The sequence below is a fragment of the Arvicanthis niloticus genome, chromosome 2 (genome assembly GCF_011762505.2).
Source record: "Arvicanthis niloticus isolate mArvNil1 chromosome 2, mArvNil1.pat.X, whole genome shotgun sequence".
In the NCBI taxonomy this organism is placed as follows: domain Eukaryota; kingdom Metazoa; phylum Chordata; class Mammalia; order Rodentia; family Muridae; genus Arvicanthis; species Arvicanthis niloticus.
In genome coordinates, this window is record NC_047659.1 from 15,642,019 (window position 1) to 15,659,716 (window position 17,698).

The 17,698-nt window shown below is 39.1% G+C and overlaps 1 protein-coding gene across 3 annotated transcripts in view; it reads right to left on the reverse strand.

The window, feature by feature from the left end:
* The window catches only part of Strbp (spermatid perinuclear RNA binding protein), a 133,304-nt gene that overhangs the window by 12,089 nt on the left and 103,517 nt on the right, over nucleotides 1–17,698 (reverse strand). For 2 of the 3 annotated variants that reach the window (XM_076928659.1, XM_034494785.2), the window contains 5 exons: nucleotides 17,430–17,564; nucleotides 16,882–17,022; nucleotides 10,494–10,617; nucleotides 4,732–4,776; nucleotides 1,712–2,357 (listed from right to left, as the gene is read on the reverse strand). In XM_076928659.1, the coding sequence (XP_076784774.1) occupies nucleotides 2,281–2,357; nucleotides 4,732–4,776; nucleotides 10,494–10,617; nucleotides 16,882–17,022; nucleotides 17,430–17,564 (522 nt within the window). In that variant the 3' untranslated portion in view covers nucleotides 1,712–2,280. Of the gene's footprint in view, nucleotides 1–1,711; nucleotides 2,358–4,731; nucleotides 4,777–10,493; nucleotides 10,618–16,881; nucleotides 17,023–17,429; nucleotides 17,565–17,698 lie in introns of those variants that run through there. The other variant, XR_013108550.1, reaches the window with a different exon arrangement.

Below are 17,698 nucleotides of genomic sequence, written 5' to 3' on the forward strand. Positions count from 1 at the left end.
GGACGAAGCTAAGAGCTTCATTTATATTTCTCTGTTCTTTCAACTGTAAGTGGAATTTTCATTACAAAATGAAGGGTGAGAAGGGCAAAAGGTGGGAGGACACTTAATTCATTACAGAATTTTAACAGTTGAACTTGCATGGTTACCACTTCTAACATAGGGTCAACAGCTCCATTGTTTTAAGTAAAGCAGAGAAATGTAAAAGTTTGCAGCAACTGGGCAGGTTTACAACATGGTTAGTAACTTCCAACAAACAACAAAATTAAGAAGAAAGGGGAAAGACTCAGTAGGAACCATTTGAAATGACGGCCATCATGTTGGAGAACAGCACAGCTTCCTCCTCCATCAGAGAGGGGGTGAGTTACGAAGCACAGTCAGAGACTGCAAAAGTCTTTTCTAAAGAGAAATCTCAAGGCAGATTCCAGCCTAGAGTCCAAATTTGATGATCAATTTCAAATAATAATACAACTGCAACTGCCAATTAATAGTATTTCAAAAACAGGACCATTTTAAATATTTAATTAATAAAAACTGGACACTAGCAGCCATGCTTTTTCTTCTCAGTGATGGCTCTGTTTCATCCATAGGTCAGCAAAACACATCAATGAACATGAAAATTCCCAGCTGAAAGGGGCCCTGCTCCATTATGTCTTGCCACTAACACACATGATGAGAATGACAAGTTAAAGCTATTTTCAGCAAGTGACAAGGTTTTATTAAAGTATCACCCACCACAAGTAGAAAGCAAAGGTCAAGGAAAGGAACCAATGATTATGTAATACACATTGAGCAGCAATGCAGCACTTGTGCCTGAGGCTCACCCCGCCTTCGCTGGCTTCCAAAGGAGCCTAGTAGGCAAGTTTAGTAAGACCACTGTCACGTGATGGGCACTGCTTGGTTTTGAAAAGGAATTTAACAGAAAAGTATTTACTTCCTAAGTCATTTTTAAGAATAGTGACTTGTGTTTGCAGAGGACTACACTCTGAATGGGGGTGAGTACCTTAATGAAACCATTACCTTCTAGTAACATCATCAGCTTTCCAAACACAGTGAGAATGCAGGGGAGGACTTGGGTCTGCACCCTTTACAGAACAGCACAATGTTACTGGCTCCCAGTTTCCACCAGTATAATCAGGTGTCTTAAAAGTAAATGCTGACCCATGGCTGAAACCTGTCACTTTTCACAGCAGCACTCAACAAGAACTGGGACAATCAGAGAGCGAGTTTTTATGGGGATCCTGTTGCTGCTTTAGATTCTGATGTCAAAGAAGAGGAAAGGAGACCCTTCAAGGAATTCGAAAAAAAAAAACCTGCTAATCATCTCTCCACATGGAAAAAGTCAAGGAGTGAACACAGAGTCTTACAGAGTGAAGAAGGCCACAAGAACAAAAGAGGGTGATTGATTAATTTATTTTTTTTAACTTGGAAATTCGTAAACTAAAATAATCACAATCCTCCTTCCCCATCTTTGGATGGTGCCATCATTTTAATAAGCAATGCTGGGATAACAGAATGTAACCTTATCATGGGGTCGCCCTTGTACAACTGGAGTACAAAGAGCTTACAAAATGAATAGATTGAGAAATCATCTTTGCTTTGTTTTAGCAGCTTGCTTACAAATAAATGGGTTTCTAGGGCCAAGTTATTACTGGTTTTCAATTCCTTGAAATTTGATACCAAAACATATCAAAAATAATAAGCTAAAACAATATTCAAACCCATATTTTATTGGCTTTAATTACACACTTCGTTATTTACAAAGTTAAGGTTTAAATGAAAAGTTTCTACTGTATTTTTAAAAAAAAAAATAAATAAATAACTACAGCCCAAATTCAAGTGCCCTGGAGCAAGCACATATCACTCAGCTACCAATCAGTGACTGCGTCAGGAACCAGGCAGTACTCTGTGTTACAACAAAGCAGTTTATTTGTGATCAGTGTTGAGACTCTATACATCCTTCACAAATTTAACTTTACATAATCTGACACTCTCTGAAAACGTCAACTTTGAGCTGCTAAACTTCCCTACAGCGAAGGGGCTGGTATAAGTTATTTCCAGGAATGAGGTACCATTTCACAGAACTGGTTTCTTTTGTTTGTTTTCAAGTTTTAGAGAACTGAATTTGCATTTGTTAAAATCAAAAAGTAGGAAAGATGTTCTTTACAAATAATTTTGATCAAGTAAGTATGTGTTCAAAGAAAGCAGGATAAAAAGGCTTTTTCTCTAACATTCTGCATTGTACTGTATTGTTGTTCAATAGGAATGAGCTTCTGTCATTTGCTAAAAGAATGAGTAGTGGGGAACAGGATATGTTGGGAATTTCATAACGGGTAACAGAACCATTCTCTTGGGCAAACCTACAGAGAAAAGAAACGGAGAGGACTCCAATAAAAATTTCAGGTTAAAATTCTTACAGTAGTTATCATTAACCATTTCCAGATTAGTCAGTCCATTTCATACCATTTTGGAAGAGGCCCACAAGTCTGTCACAAATCAATTGTTCTTCTATCTTGATACATAATGTTTTCTGCTCTAAAGTAAAAAGCCTTTATCATAGAATGACACTCAGAATGACATCTGAGTAAGCAGGTATGAATTCTAAAAGATCTAAAGCAATGCTAGTGATTAACATTTTTGTCCTAAAGTGACTCTAGAAATGCATATGGCACATGACATATTAAAGGAAAAATTATGCCAAGATATAAGGCTTTCTGTGTGGGCCTCAACTCTCAGAAAGACAGCTTCAATCAAGGCACCACCAGGTGTCTGTCTTCTCAGTGGCTACCATTAATTTGGCATGGCAAATCTGGAAAGATTAATTGTTTACTTAATTTGTAATTAATACGTTCTTGTGGCCTCACAAACTCCTGCATACTAAGGAGGATTTGAAATCTGCCCCTGCCTTTATGCTGATGTTTACCCTAGGAGAAATCACAAAGCAGCAACAGCAGGTATTCAAGAGCACCAGATGATCAGAGGGAGATAACCCCACATGCAACAGCTTTACAAAGGCCAAAAGACATATTTACCTTACAGCCAAAATAAAGCATTGTTTTAGTAGATTTGCATCACAGTAACATTTAAAACCAAATCTTTTATGTGAAAAATGGGGCATCAAATGTCACCAGCTTTGGAAGTCAGTTATATGGCATATGGAAGAGAGGCGCCTTCTGAGGCTCAAAGGCCACAGGGTGAAAGAATGTTAAGGACCAGAAAAGAAAAATTAAAAAGACTGAGAAAAAAACATGGATGTAACTGAGGAGTCTAAAAACCATTTTTTTAAAGAAAAGGTCTCTAGCAATGCTTTAGTAGAATTCATCTTGTTATTTTGTGACTGACACACAGACTCAGGCATAGCAAGTAAGTCAAGTGTGCTCTGTTTGGGTTAACCAGCTGGCCACAATTTGTCAGGATGAGGTGTTCAGGACATTAAGAAGCTAGAGAAAGGGCAAATGCCAATGGTAAAAACAAACAAACAAACAAAAAGCCTATCTGAATTCAGAAGTAAATATAGGTTAAAAACAAATACTTGAACTCTCATATCTGGGATTACTACAGTTCAGAATATGGAGAAGCCTGGGCCACACGAGTATGCCAGGGGATACAACCAGGCAAAGGACTTAAGTCTAGGTTCTGCATTTTGCCCAAACAAAACTTCCTGCACACGTGTGAAGCTTGCCAAACTACTCAAATTCTACACTTCAGTATAGAAATGTCTTAAGGACCTATTAATTGTCATCAAAATAAAAATGGTAAAGCTGATGTGTGAAGAGAAAAAGGCACAATGTGAAGGTCTGAACTCATGTAGAGGATCCATGCCACAAACAGCGATGCATGAAGGACCTTTGCCTTCCGTGTGCATGCACACCTGGTTGGGGCTGTGTGGACGGACAGACACACACACACACACACACACACACACACACACCCTTTTGCTCTCTTTTCTCATTGACAAGCATCCTATAGATGGCTGATTACATAACATACAGCACCTGAGTTACGAAAAATGTCTAAGAGCATATCACTGACTCCAAACCTACTGCCTCCATTGCCACATAAACCTCATTCAAAAGTTATCCAAAGGGCCATTAGGGTTCATTCACATATCTGCTGGTAATTTTTATATTGACAAAAAACCAAACAAACAAACAAAAAAACAAGCAATAGGCCTAGGATTTTCTAGCATCAGCTACTGACTTTCTGCAAAAGGAACAGGTAACATTGGCAATGAAACCCATCTCTGTGGGACCAATGACATCTAACTATTCTCAAAACAAATGGTATAGCAAAGACTAATAGGTACAAATTTGAAGTGATGACTTTTTTTCATTCAAATCACCCACACTCATAAAGTGCTATACACTAACAATGTGGCCATGTAACTGGCAAGTGGCTGGGCTAGAAACTGGAGGTGTGGCCCTTCAGTAGCCTTTGAATGGAGTATAGGCTGGCTGTAAGAAGAATTACTTCAAATATTTAATTTCAATATGGTCAGAAACAGGCAATAAGAACAAGCAGTTCTCCAATCAGGCAAAGCAGAGAGAAGAGCAACTTCGACCAAACCAAGAACCACAAGGTTGTGGCATTTTCAGAGGGACTTTAAGTTGGGCCACTTGAATGATTAGATCTGAGATCCTCCAACTTGTTTACTGAAATTCTGGTTACAAACTATGTTTTGAGTTGCTGTGACAAATTTGATAAGAGGAGGAATCAGTAAGAAAGTGTACATACCATATGCAGGAGCAGCTGTGCTGTAACCATATGGGGTTCCGTAACCTGGTGTAAAGAAGAAGGCAGCAATCAGTCCAGACCCAACTGTCAAACAGCACCTGGAGAACTGCAGATTCTGGAAGGCTAGAAACACCCTACAGAGCAGCCCTACAGAGCCCTGCTTAGTTGCAAAAGCCTCACACTGTGACCTACACAGACCTCATTAACTTACTCTCCTCCTCTGCTCTTGTTCTGTTCATCTGTATTGTCTCTCTCCAGTCTCTGTCTCCTCTTTCTTTTCTTACTCCTCCTCCTCCATCTGTACTTCTACACTGTACTATAATTTATCTACTTGTCTCTATGCCCCACTAAAGTAGCAGAGATCAAATCTTATCTTTGCATCAGCTAAACCTAACACAATAAACAACTGTTAACCAAAATAATACCTAGAACCATTACAATTACCAATTTCCCAAAGATAGAACACAGGATTTTCCATGGCTCCTTTAAGAAAACAGTGACAGAGCACGATGTAGCCTGAAATGCCACTAAAGAGAATTCACCGGTCAGGTCATGAGCCCAGTGATAAGGTACACTACTTAAGCATCTGAATACCAAGCCCTAACACAAAATCTCTCCCTAAAAGTTGGTAACTTGTTATATCCCCTCCTCTTTTTCCCTATATTGCATCATGCTCAATCAAACATCAGTTCCTTGCCTCATCTGACCCTGAGCATTCACTAGGCCACAGGCTAGATCTCAGTCACCTCTGCTAAGTTTTTATAAAGCATTAAAGTGCATGCCAGAGAGATGACTACTTTTCACTTTGCGCTACATTTAGACTATTAAACTGGGGACATTACACTCAATTACAGTCCACACTAAAACTGTAGATTTCAAGGACACAGTAACAGGTAAAATAAACGTAAGAAAAGCAGTAGTAGAGGGCAAAATAAAACTTTAGTTTTCATATTTTATAAATCTATTCCAGGAAATAAAAGCTGTTTCCTTAAGCTACAATGTCAAAAATTTTACTAAAACCTCCTGAAAGAAATGAAGTTACAAGCAAAGTTGGCCACTGATCAGGCCACTAAGACTCTCTGAGCCTCAGTATTATGACAGCAGCTAAATGGGCAAGAAAGCTAAAGTAGATGTTTTTGTAAAAAACACCTATGCCAATCCCTGGAACAAATGACAGAAATTCATTCAAGATCTAAGTTAACCTAAAGTTTTCTTGTCCAGTAAAAAAAAACCTTGTACAGAGGTCAAAGTAATGGTTTAAGACAAAAGCCATTTATGAATAAAAGCTGGCAATCAGAAAACACACATAATCCCTCTCATCATCACGGTACTAAACACAACTGCATAAGCCTCAGGCAGGAAACAAATAACAAAAGATCTGCCAATGGCAGATGTTACCAGACTGAGCCCTAAAGGAACACACTATCGAAATACAGGCTAATCTCAATAAATAACCATTACCGAGTAAGGCTAAAACTATTAATTTTCAATAAAGAAAGTACAGGAAAGTATCTTGAAGTTAGACACAAACGCAATCAAAAAACGTTCATGCCTATTTCCTTTCGCACATATTTTAGTATTCTTTATCCCATGAAAAAGCACAATTGAACCCCTAGTTCATCTAGCTAAAAACCATGACAGTGCCCTTCAAACTTTTTATTCTTCAGTCTAAATACTTCATCTATGAACAACGCTGCTTCCTGTATTTGTTCACATCTACCCATCTACCAGTTTCCACAGGTAACAACACATCTACAACAGCCGTCAATGCTTGTGCCATTATGCCCATTGTGCCCTTGCATTTCCCCTTTACCCTAGAGAAGGAGAAATATTTTTAAATAACATCTAATTTTTCTGTTCTCTCCTTCAAACCCTTAATGACTTTCCACTGTACTTAAGATTTGAGGACAAAATCAAAGCCATGGATCAGAATCTAAGTAACCTCATATGGGAAATAAAGAAGCCAAACTGTATAAAGCACTCTTTTCTGAGATGTTCGGGGCTTTCTGATATTTAGAAATTTCCAGAAATTGTACTAGCATTCTATAATAAACTATTGCCTGTGAAAGAACCTCATTTCTCTAATCAGAAAGCCTGTAACTATACTGGGTCTCCGCACTATAGTTTGGTTTTTCAACTAAAAATGGAGTTTGCTCTTTCATGCCATCCTTCTCTGTGTACACCTACTAACTCTCCACACTGCACTCCAGTATCAATTCTTCAGGGAAGCCTTCATGGATCCACTAGATTATCAGTATACTCTCTTATATTCTCCTGACACTATGTTCATTATCCTCCCTCAGACTCTTCACAGTTTTAAGTTTGGTTGCTTGCTTACTACCATGCCTCACCTTCTACAATGTAAGCTGAACAAGAGTAAAATCTATGTCTAGTGTGTTTCTTTCTTCTTTTTTTTATTGGACATTTTATTTATTTACATTTCAGATGTTGTAGGAATTCAGTTAAACTTAATTTTTAGTTAAAGTTAATTTTTAACTGCCCCAGGACACATCCTGAGAGGAGCACATTCCTTAGTCCAAGGATACCTGCTGGATTACCCTACTGAATTAACATTCAGAGAAAAATCGGATTAACTTCCTCAGACCACAGGGAAGAGAACCCATCTGCAGGTGGGAAAGGCCCAGAGCATGCAGGCACATTCCACAGGACTGACCAATCCTTGTCACTTACAGACAAGGGAGGTCCTTGCCACCTCATTCCCCAAAGACCAATCAGTTTAAAAGTCACACTGTTCCGCCAATCATATTGTGCCTAGTCACTGTTTCCCTAGTCCACCCCTTAAGCTGTATAAAAACTGCCCTTAACCTCAACTCGGGGGTTCTTCTTGCCCACATGTGAGAGAACCCCAGCACACTGGATGATTATTATTATTATTAAACCTTATGTTATTGCAGCAAGTCTCATACGTGTGAGTTTCTGGGGGAGCACATCCCCTGGTTTTGGATTTTAGAGTCCAACAATGTCATTCCCTTTCCCAATTTTCCCTCCCTAGATCCCCCAATCCTATTCCCCCCTTTTCCTTTTTGCCTTTATACCATTTTAATTACATGGAAGTATTAAAGTCAGTTCTAGGTTAAGGAATTAGCAATACAATAGATGCAAATAGTCAAGGAATAAGCAAGACAATAAAAACAAGTAGTAAAAGAACAAGCAAGGTAATAAAACAAAATTCCATGAACACTCCCATGATCACTGTTTCTAAGGGCTTATCAGGATGACCAAAATATCTGAATCAACTTCCCTGTCCTAGCCCAAAGTCATTTTCACCCTGAATATACCTGATCTTGTCTGGTGTGTTTCAAAGCAAGAAAACTGTAAGACATTTCATCCAGGGATGCAAACAGAGTGAGCTAATAATTCCAAAGTGACATCATTCCTAATCTTTCCAAATGGCAACAACATGTACAGTGAAGCAATTCTAAGTGAGATCTTGTATGAACCCTCCCACCACGAAGGTGGGACCTCCCTCAAGCCTCAGGAATTCTCGGCCACCCAATAACTCATAAGACACCATTCATGATGCAACAGCAAGAGGTATATTTCAGGATCAGTCCACTGACTGGTCAATTCGTAACCCAGGGGCGGTCTTATATAGGGGAACCTACAAATACGTGTGTGTGTGTGTGTGTGTGTGTGTGTGTGTGTGTGTGTGTGTGTGTGTGTGTGCGCGCGCGCGCGCGCGCGCGTGCACGCGAAGGGCTAACCAAGGAAACATAACATAAAAACAGTGGAAAGTCAGCTAGTTCCTGGAACCATCCAGATGACTTGCATCTTTCTTTGTGGTCAGGAATGTGTCTTCCTGCTTTGGGCCTTCTCCACCCACAGGTGGGTTTTCTTCCCTGAGGTCTGAGGAATGTTAATTAGCCTCTCCCTTCCTCTCTTCAAAGTTAATCAATCCAGCAAGTGTCCTCTGACTCTGGGATAATGTACCCCTCCCAGAATGTGGAATGTATCCTGGGGCAGTGAAGGCCTAAAATCTTATATCTAGTTCCGAATTCTTGGAACTAGTGAACCTGCATTCTTTTGCTCAGGTCTAGGGGTCATAAAACATTTCTATATTTTTCATAAGTTTTCAATATCTTTCATTCCTACGCCTCTTTTGTAACTAGCTCTAATCTTAGAGCTAGACTTCAGTATCATCATAATTTTCTTGGGTTGGTAAAGTTCAATATTGTTGGCATAGTATTAAGATCTTAACAGCACTTATTCTTTTTCTAACAAAAGTCAATAACTTAACACACAAGGGCCTATACTCAAGAGCAAAAGCAAAATTACAAGTGGTCCATCGAGGGAGGATAGCAGGGTAGTTATCCACGGGGATCTATTAAACCAACTTTTAAATTAATTTTGTTGAGCTTCTCTGTCCCTCTGTCTTTGATCTAATCTAAGTTTATTTATAGAGTCCCTAATCACCCCAGAATGGTCTACATAAAAACATTTTTTTTTTCTAAGAGCCGTGCACAAATTAGCTTCTTTAAAAAACAGTAAATAGGTCAATGTCTATGGCCGCTCTTAATTCGTGGAAATAATGAGGGGTCTGTACTAGCACCTCTTGTGGTGCCTGTTCCCACACCTGCAGCCACTCCTAGTCTCAGTAAGACAGCCAACGTCAAGGAGATGGGCTCTGTGTGGAAGCCTCTTGAACTCATTTTCAAGGGTATCAACAGGGTGATAATAAACCCTTGGGACCAGCTGTACAAGTATATAATAATCTTTGGCCTCATCAATGACAGAAGTAGATATATAAAGGGTTAATCCTGAACTGCAAGCCCACCATTTATTAATCTCAGGCACTAAGTATCTGTTAGCAGGGGTCCTCGGGCTCTATTCTATTGGTTAGGGGGTCTCAAAAAGTTTCTCTTTCTTTCATAAGCTTTCAATATCTTTCAATCTTAGACTAGATAAGACCTAATATTCATATAAACCTCGTCTTGGTCAACAAATACAAATGGCTTATCAAGTAAAATTTTTCACTTCACCATTCCAAAGAATGTCACTTTAACAAGGCAACTGGATATTCATGACTAAAACAACATATGGATTTGAACATTAAGAGAATGTGGGCAGCTTTCTGGCTCTCCCACAAGACATGTAGTAAAACAAAAAGGCCAATAGCTTCAGGAATGCTATTACCTGCACTGAAGTCCTTACTCTGCTGCTTACTTCACTCAGACCTATCTGCCTTACCTGTAAACTAACTTCCACCGAAGGATTAAGGATTAATCCATCAAGGATTAAAAACATGTAAAGTAACTTACATGGAAATACTTGGAATATAACAGGCTCTCGATAAATACGCTGTGTCTATCCCACACCCCCTAATACATACATAGATTTATCTTTTTGTGTTGTATTTCTTTGACTATTCTCAAATACTGAATTTCATAAATGCTAGTTTAGTCAGGTTTGGTCTTTATTAAGAAATTTAAAACTCCATAGCAATTCTGATATGGTATCCCCACAAAATACACTCTGCTCTGCTGCCCAAATACCATAATTTGTAGAACAACTTTTAAATTCTTCTCTGTCAAAATATATTCCTCCATCCAAGGTCAATCATAATTCTTTTCCCTCCAGAAAGGCTATAGTTACTCAGCAGATCCCTTCTGAAATTCTATATACTCCTACACATGTGCAGTATTTCCAAAGACCACATACAACTCTAGAGAATGAGAAAATGCTATCCTTCAGGCCTGGAATCAAATAAGTCATTTATTTGATCTTTAGTAAGTGGAACCAACCTGGAGCTATATATCCAGGAGCTGCTGTAGCTCCTACGAACGCTCCCCTTGTCAGAGTTCCTCTTCCTCTGCCCCGAACTGCCTGGACTGCTGCAGATACTGCCGTATTCACAACACCCTTTGCCTGTAGTAACAACAATAATAATTTCATCATGGAGAAAATGAACTTTCTGCCTCTCATCAACTATGAGGCTACAGCTGAGACAGTAAGACATCTATGGTTAGACTCTTCAGTTGACCATCTGCAAAACAGACATGGCACCTACCTTAAAGGGCTATTCTGAAGAATGTGCTCTCTGCACCAATGTATTATGAAAATATTTGAGTAACTATGTTTCATTAGTGGGTTACCTAGGAAATAGTTAACATTTAATACACAAATGTGAGTGGCCAAATTATACTCAAAGTCATTTTTAGGTTTCATACACAAAACATAGTTTCTTGTATTAAGCACATAAATTTTATGGCTTCTAGTGTGGAAATTTTCTAAAACCGAGTGGATTTGCTTTAAAAAAAAAAAAAAAAAAAAGTCTATCTCCAAGTAATCGGATTGCAAAATGACTCAACATAGATCTAATTTATGTTATTACTAACAGACTTCATTAGCCAATTAATAAATACTTTAACCTAGAATAAACATTAATTTATTTTGTAAGAATGCTATTCATGCAAGCATATCTGTCTCTGTGTGTGTAAGTGTGTGTGTGTGTGTGTGTGTGTGTGTGTGTGTGTGCGCGCGCGCACACACACTACATACATGACTGGTACTTGTGGAGGTCAAAAGAAGGCATCAGGTCCCCTGGAACTGGACACTAGGTGGGTGCTGGAAACCAAATGCAAGTTGTTTTCAAGAACAAGTGCTCTTAACTACTGAGCCATTGCTCCAGTCCCTGAATGTAGGCTTTGAAATACTAAAATTTACTAAGGAAGTGTAAGATGTCTTATATGGCAAAAACAAACCAAGTTGACAATGTTCTTTCTACTTATCTAGAAAATACATGATCCTACTTTTTAAGTGAATACAAAAACACTATCCAGGTGGATGAAACATGCAACAAAATGTCCATGGCCTTTTGCCACAGGATGCCCTGGTTTAAAAAGGAATCTCTCCTTGCTCTCTGTTTCCTGATTGTGGCAACGCTGGGCCAGCTGTCTCCTCCTCCTGCCATTATGCTTTCCCAGTCCTAGTGAGATAAACCCATGATGAGTCAGTGTCACCAGCCATCTAAGAATGTTTATGGAGAAGTTACTACTACACTTGAATAAAAGAGACACCACCAGCACTCACCTCTCTGGGCCCTGGATTACTCAATTGCTATCTAGATGACTAAGAATATCAATTTAACACACAGGACATCTAAAACAACCAAAACTACAATGACTGTTGTTTTTACTTTGTACCTATTTGCAGATTCTTTAAGCCCATCATAGTGGTCACTGGTGCAGACAGCACCCTCAGCCTCTCTAAGAGAATGGCAGACTGCCCTAGAGAACTCAAGGCAGTCAATCTCACTATACTAGAGTTTCAAGTTAGATTTCAAGCCAAAGAGAATACATTTTCTACTACCTAATGGGAATTACCTACTCTTCTTTCGCTGAAACAGGAGACCTTTAAAAATACTTATAATCAAGGAAAATAATCTGTCCCCTAATACAAGAACATATAGTATTTTGGAGTACAAATGAAAGCTGGGGATGGTGGTGGGGGTCTGGCTGCAAAAGTCAGTGTAACAAGTCCAACTGTTTCTATGACTCAAAATCTAAAAAAACTCTCACAGGGCTCTCTAGTGGATTAAGCTCCTTTACCAAATACACAACACTGTTATCACTCTAAGTCTACATAGTTAAATCAGAAAAGCTTTCTTTAAATAATAGTTCCCACCCTGTAACATACAGAGTGGCTATGGATCATGGGAACCATACTAGCCCTCCTTGTCTTATAACTGAGTTGGATAGTGATACACTGGGAGGAACTACACCTACTGAGAAAAGCCATTTGCCAAGTACCAGCAATCTCACCTTAACTACAATTATTACGGCTAGGCATTAGAGGGAAAAAAGAGACTGGTGATTGTCCTGTTTCTATCATCTTAGATGTAGAAGATCTATAATCTCAAAAAAAAAAAAAAAAAAAAAAAGCTAGAGAAACAGTTTCTCACTGTCAGTCTTTCTTCTGTAACCCCCACACTATCTGATCAGCTAGAAATAGTTATAAAGGAAAAAAAATGATAACTGACATATAAGAAAAATAGAAAAAAAATCTGAGAATGGTGGTGCATGTCCAGAATTCCAGAACACAGGAACATAGGGGACTAAGGCAGCAGGATCATAAAAGTTAAAGAAAGATTGGTCTGTGCTTGGAGTGAGAACATGCTTCAAAAATTCCAATCTACCAGCTAACTAGCCAACTCAGCCACCCAAAGCAAAGCTAAATGGAAAAAAATAAGTAAATAATGATGATGAAGAGAAGGAACAGAATGAAGAAGAGGAGAAAGAGGAAGGAAGGGAGGGAGGGAGGGAGGGAGGGAGGGAGGGAGGGAGGGAGGGAGGGAGGGAGATTGATTAATTTAACAATGGGGAACTAAAAGAACATGCAATTAACGTCCATAATTTTTCACAGTTGTTCTCTAACTCTGTTTATCTCACATTTCAGATCACAGGATTATAAATGCTCTGAAAATCATACTAAGTTCCTTTTTTGGTTTAAATACTTAACATATTTGTTTCTATCACACAATGTATTCAGACATTAGTATCACCAAAAGCACTCAGTATGAGGAAGACAATTTGTCTTTTTTTTTATACTCACATTATCTTTTCTCCTCATGTCTAAAAATGTCTTTTAATACAAAAATGAAAGGGTAGAAAAATCCTTATGCTAGTGTATATAATTAGCTGCACACATTCTCTCTGTCTTTTCTCACCTCCCAGCCCACCCCTGTAGAAAGGGCATGGCACTATAGTGGGCATTATAATGCCCAAATCTTCTCCATCCTTCACTATACCAACAATAACTTTACTCCCCATAAAATTAGGGGCATAAGTCAAAAAGTCCACGGAAAAGACAAGTCTTAATATGTATTATTCACTACCTATCCCAAAGAAAAAGGTGTCAAGTCATTAAGAATAATTTTAGCCAGGTGGTAGTGGCACCTGCTTTTAATCCCAGAACTAGGGAGGCAGAGTTCAGGGCCAGCCAGGTCTATAAAGAGGTAGTTCCAAGATAGCCAGGGCTATACACAGAGAAACTTTGCCTTGAAAAAAGCCAGTAAACAAACAAACAATTTTACAAAAAGCTAAAGTAGTTCAAAAACAAACTTTAAGGCAGAAATCGCAGGATCATCTCAATAGATACAGAAAATGCTTTTCAAAAAGTTGAACATCTCATCATGATTTAAAAAAAAAAAAATCCACCTTACTTGCCTTGGACTGGGACCTCTGGCTGCTGTTCTGAGGTCAGTGATAAGGAGGTCTCTTCTCACCAGAGGCAGCACTTAGAAAGTACTGGCCTTGCCAAGTGGGCCCTCGTCCCATCTACCTGCTATGAGGTGGCCTGTGAAGTAGCGCAGGTATGAAGATGATGCCCAACCCTCCCCACCCCCGCCAGCTAAACCAATCAGGAGAGTTGGTCACTGGGTCATGAAAGCAAGAGGCCCTGTACCTCACCCTGGACAGCACAGTCGAGCTGGACCTGGTGGAAAGGGGGACAGGTAAGCCAGTCCTGAGGTATAAGCATGAGAGCTAACTCTGCCTTCTCTGCCTATGGTGGCACTGGGTTGCCCTGCCAGGGCAGTGCTGGAAAGCTTGCCCTGGTAAGAGTAGATGAGGGAGAGCTAGCGGGCTGACCAGCTCAGCTACTACCCAGGCCCAGATCCAGGGAGCTGACCCAACCCAATATGTACATCATCCATAAACTGATGAGGCGCGTGAAAGGGCCAGTCCTGCTGTTCCAAAGCTGAAGGTTCTCCATAACACAGGACGACGACAGGATAAGCAGGAGGAGGCTTGATGAAGATCTAATATTGATAGTGTGACAGAAGCCAGAGACCTCAAACCAGACCAATGACTCATTGCAATAAACATTAACAAGTGAAGATATGTGAATAGAGGAGTTTATCGTAGGACAAACTGTGATACACTACAGCTTCCATGAGATGTTTTCTATGCGTTGGTTTACTTTGTTTGTTTTATTTGCAGGAAGTTACAAGGCAGAAGGCAGACATGAGGGAGCAGGGAGATAAGTGAGACTGGGGTATATGATGTAAAACTCAAAAAGGAACTCCAATGGCATAGGAAATAAACTAAAGAATGTGCAAATAGGGCTGCATGAGATTAAAAAGTTCCCACTACACAGCAAAGAAACTATCATAAAAATGGTGCTAAGACAGTGTGCAGAATGGGAGAATAGTCTTAGCCAACTATGTACCAGACAGGGAATTATCAACAATTTGTAAAGAATTCTAAAACTTAAATTAAAAAAATATATATACTCAAAAACATAGGTTTGTGGCAGAAATTTCCCATACCAATCTATCTGCAGCAGGAGGCCCATGATTAGATACAGAAAAGAGAGGCGGATCGAAGGGTGGCAGAGAGGGAGAAGCAGGGGTACAAACAGGGGGGGAAAGGAGGAAGGAGGAAGAAAATGGCAGCAAACATGAACCCAAGTGGCTTTTGTAGTCTCAGGTAGTTATGCATATAAAAAGGTTAGGATAATTGGTATAACTTGTCTAATTGTGTGGGCATCTTGGGTGTTGGGATTTTACTGATATATTAAATCCATTAAGAGTTTTGATTTTGCCAGGCGATGTATAATATGGTGGCTGATTGAGGGGTGGAAGGTCATTGCATGGGGCTGCTGTGGCTGCAAAGGGAACTCAGGAGCTCCAGCCCAGAGGGAGAGCCTGCTGAGATGAGGACACCTGAATGGGGCCAGGCAGCCCTCTAGTAGTCAGCATTAGTATGGTAACTTGGCAGATAAACAGGGAGCCAGCTGGAGGGCTCTTATCTACTACTTCCCACAACATGGGCTAATGAACGGACAGTTATCAAAGAAAAAATAAATGGCCATATATGTTTTAAATAATGTTCAACATATAACCATTAGAAAATAACAATAACTACACTGAGGTTTCATCTCACACAAATCAGAAAAAATATTGTCAAGAAAACAGGGCTAGAAATGTCAGTAAGTGGTAGAGTGTTTGCCTAGCATGTCCAAGGTCCTCAGATTTGCCCCACCAGTACTACTCTACCACTCTAACAACATATATAGAAACAACAAATTCTAACAAAGATATAGATGAAGAGAAATAGCTCAGCAGTTGGAAGCACTTCCCCTAGAAGATCCAGATTCATTCTCAGGATCTTCACTGTGATTCACAACTGCCTATAACTCAGTTCCAGGGGATCCACAATATCAGGTATACACATGGTGCACATATAATATATATGCATGCAGGCAAAATACCCATACACATAAAACAAATATTTTTAAAATAATATTTATTCACTGCTGGTAATAAAAATTTGGTAGCTACTATGGAAATCATATAGAAGTTCCACAAGAAACTAAAAATAAAACTACAATATGTACCACAGCTATACCATTCCTATAGGTATACACCCAAAAGATTCTAAATTCTAAGTCTGTATACTACAAAGATACTTGTACATCTGTATCTATTGCTGTAGTATCTGTAATAGTTAGGATACAGAATCAGCATAGAAGTCCATCAACAGACTAATGGATAAAAAAAATGTGATTGGTGTATGGGTGTGTGTATACACATACACAGGGATATTATATTTAGCTGTAAAGAAAATAAAATTGTCATTTCCAGAAAAATGGATAGAAATAGATGTCATTATGGTATGCAAAATAAGAACACTTGGAAGAAGGAAAGGTACCAGCAGTGGGGAAGAGGATTGGAACATAGGAGATGGCAATGAGAGAAAAACAAAGTACAATGACAAATATGTATAAACGTGTCATAATGAAACCCATTACCTTATATATCAACTAAAAATATGATGGGGGTATAAAAATGGCTCAGCTTGCTGCTGAGTTTGTTTCTCAGTATCTTCTTCCAGTGGCTCACAGCTGCCTATAACATCTGCAACTCCAGCTTCAGGGAATCCCACACCCTATTCTGGGCTCTAAAGGTACCCGCACAATATGGCATACATTCAGAAAGACAAAAATAAATATGTAACCCTGGTTGGTTGGAACTTGATATGTACACTAGGCTAGCCTAGAAATCACAGAAATCTATCTACCCACCTCACTTCCCAAGTACTGGGTTTAAAAAAATAAAATTTAAGGAGACAGTAAAAGAGGAAATAAATGGAAAATTTGAGATTATTACAAAGGTTGGTTAATTCATACCTGAGGAATGATCTTCTTTTTCTTATTATTTGCTGCATTGGGTCCAGAAAATAGCTTCTCCAGGGCAGCTAGTGCTGCACTTGCCTTGGCCACTTTCTTGTTTGGACCTGCACCTCTGAATTTCTGTCCATCTACTTCTACCTGAAATTAAAAACAGCACTTTACAGTTATCTCTAACAACTCCCTCTGTGTAGTTTTAATTCAAAACCATATAGGGCTAGAGAGACAGTTCAGCTGTTGAGAGCATTTGATGCTTGCAGAGGACCCAGGTTTAATTCTCAACACTCATGTTGTGATTTACAACCATCTGTAACTCCACTTTCAGGGAATCCAACAGGCAGACCAATGACACACATACATACATGCAGGCAAAGCATAAAGTAAAATAAATCTGAACAATAAAGTTTTTTTTTAAAAAAACACATCATAAGAAAATATTTTAAGACAAACTGTTGTAAAATAAAAGCTAATGGAAGTCTAAAATGTTTTTTACTATCTGACACATCTGTGGAATGAAGAGTAAGGTGGGCATATATCTAGGCACACACCTCCATTACAAAGCGCTTGTCATGGCTTCCACCAGTTTCTGAGATGAGTTCATACTTGAGACCTCTTCTTTTTTCATTGAGCTCCATCACAGGATTTTTGCCACTTGCTGTGAGGATAGGACCCTGAGTTCTTACCTAAAAGGGACAGGGAAGAGAGGTTCAACACTCAATTTCTTTTTAACATAATTATGCTAAAAAGTAAACTCATTAATTCTACTTTAAAACATTTAAGAGCTAAAATGAATCACCTGATAGCAAAACATTATCAT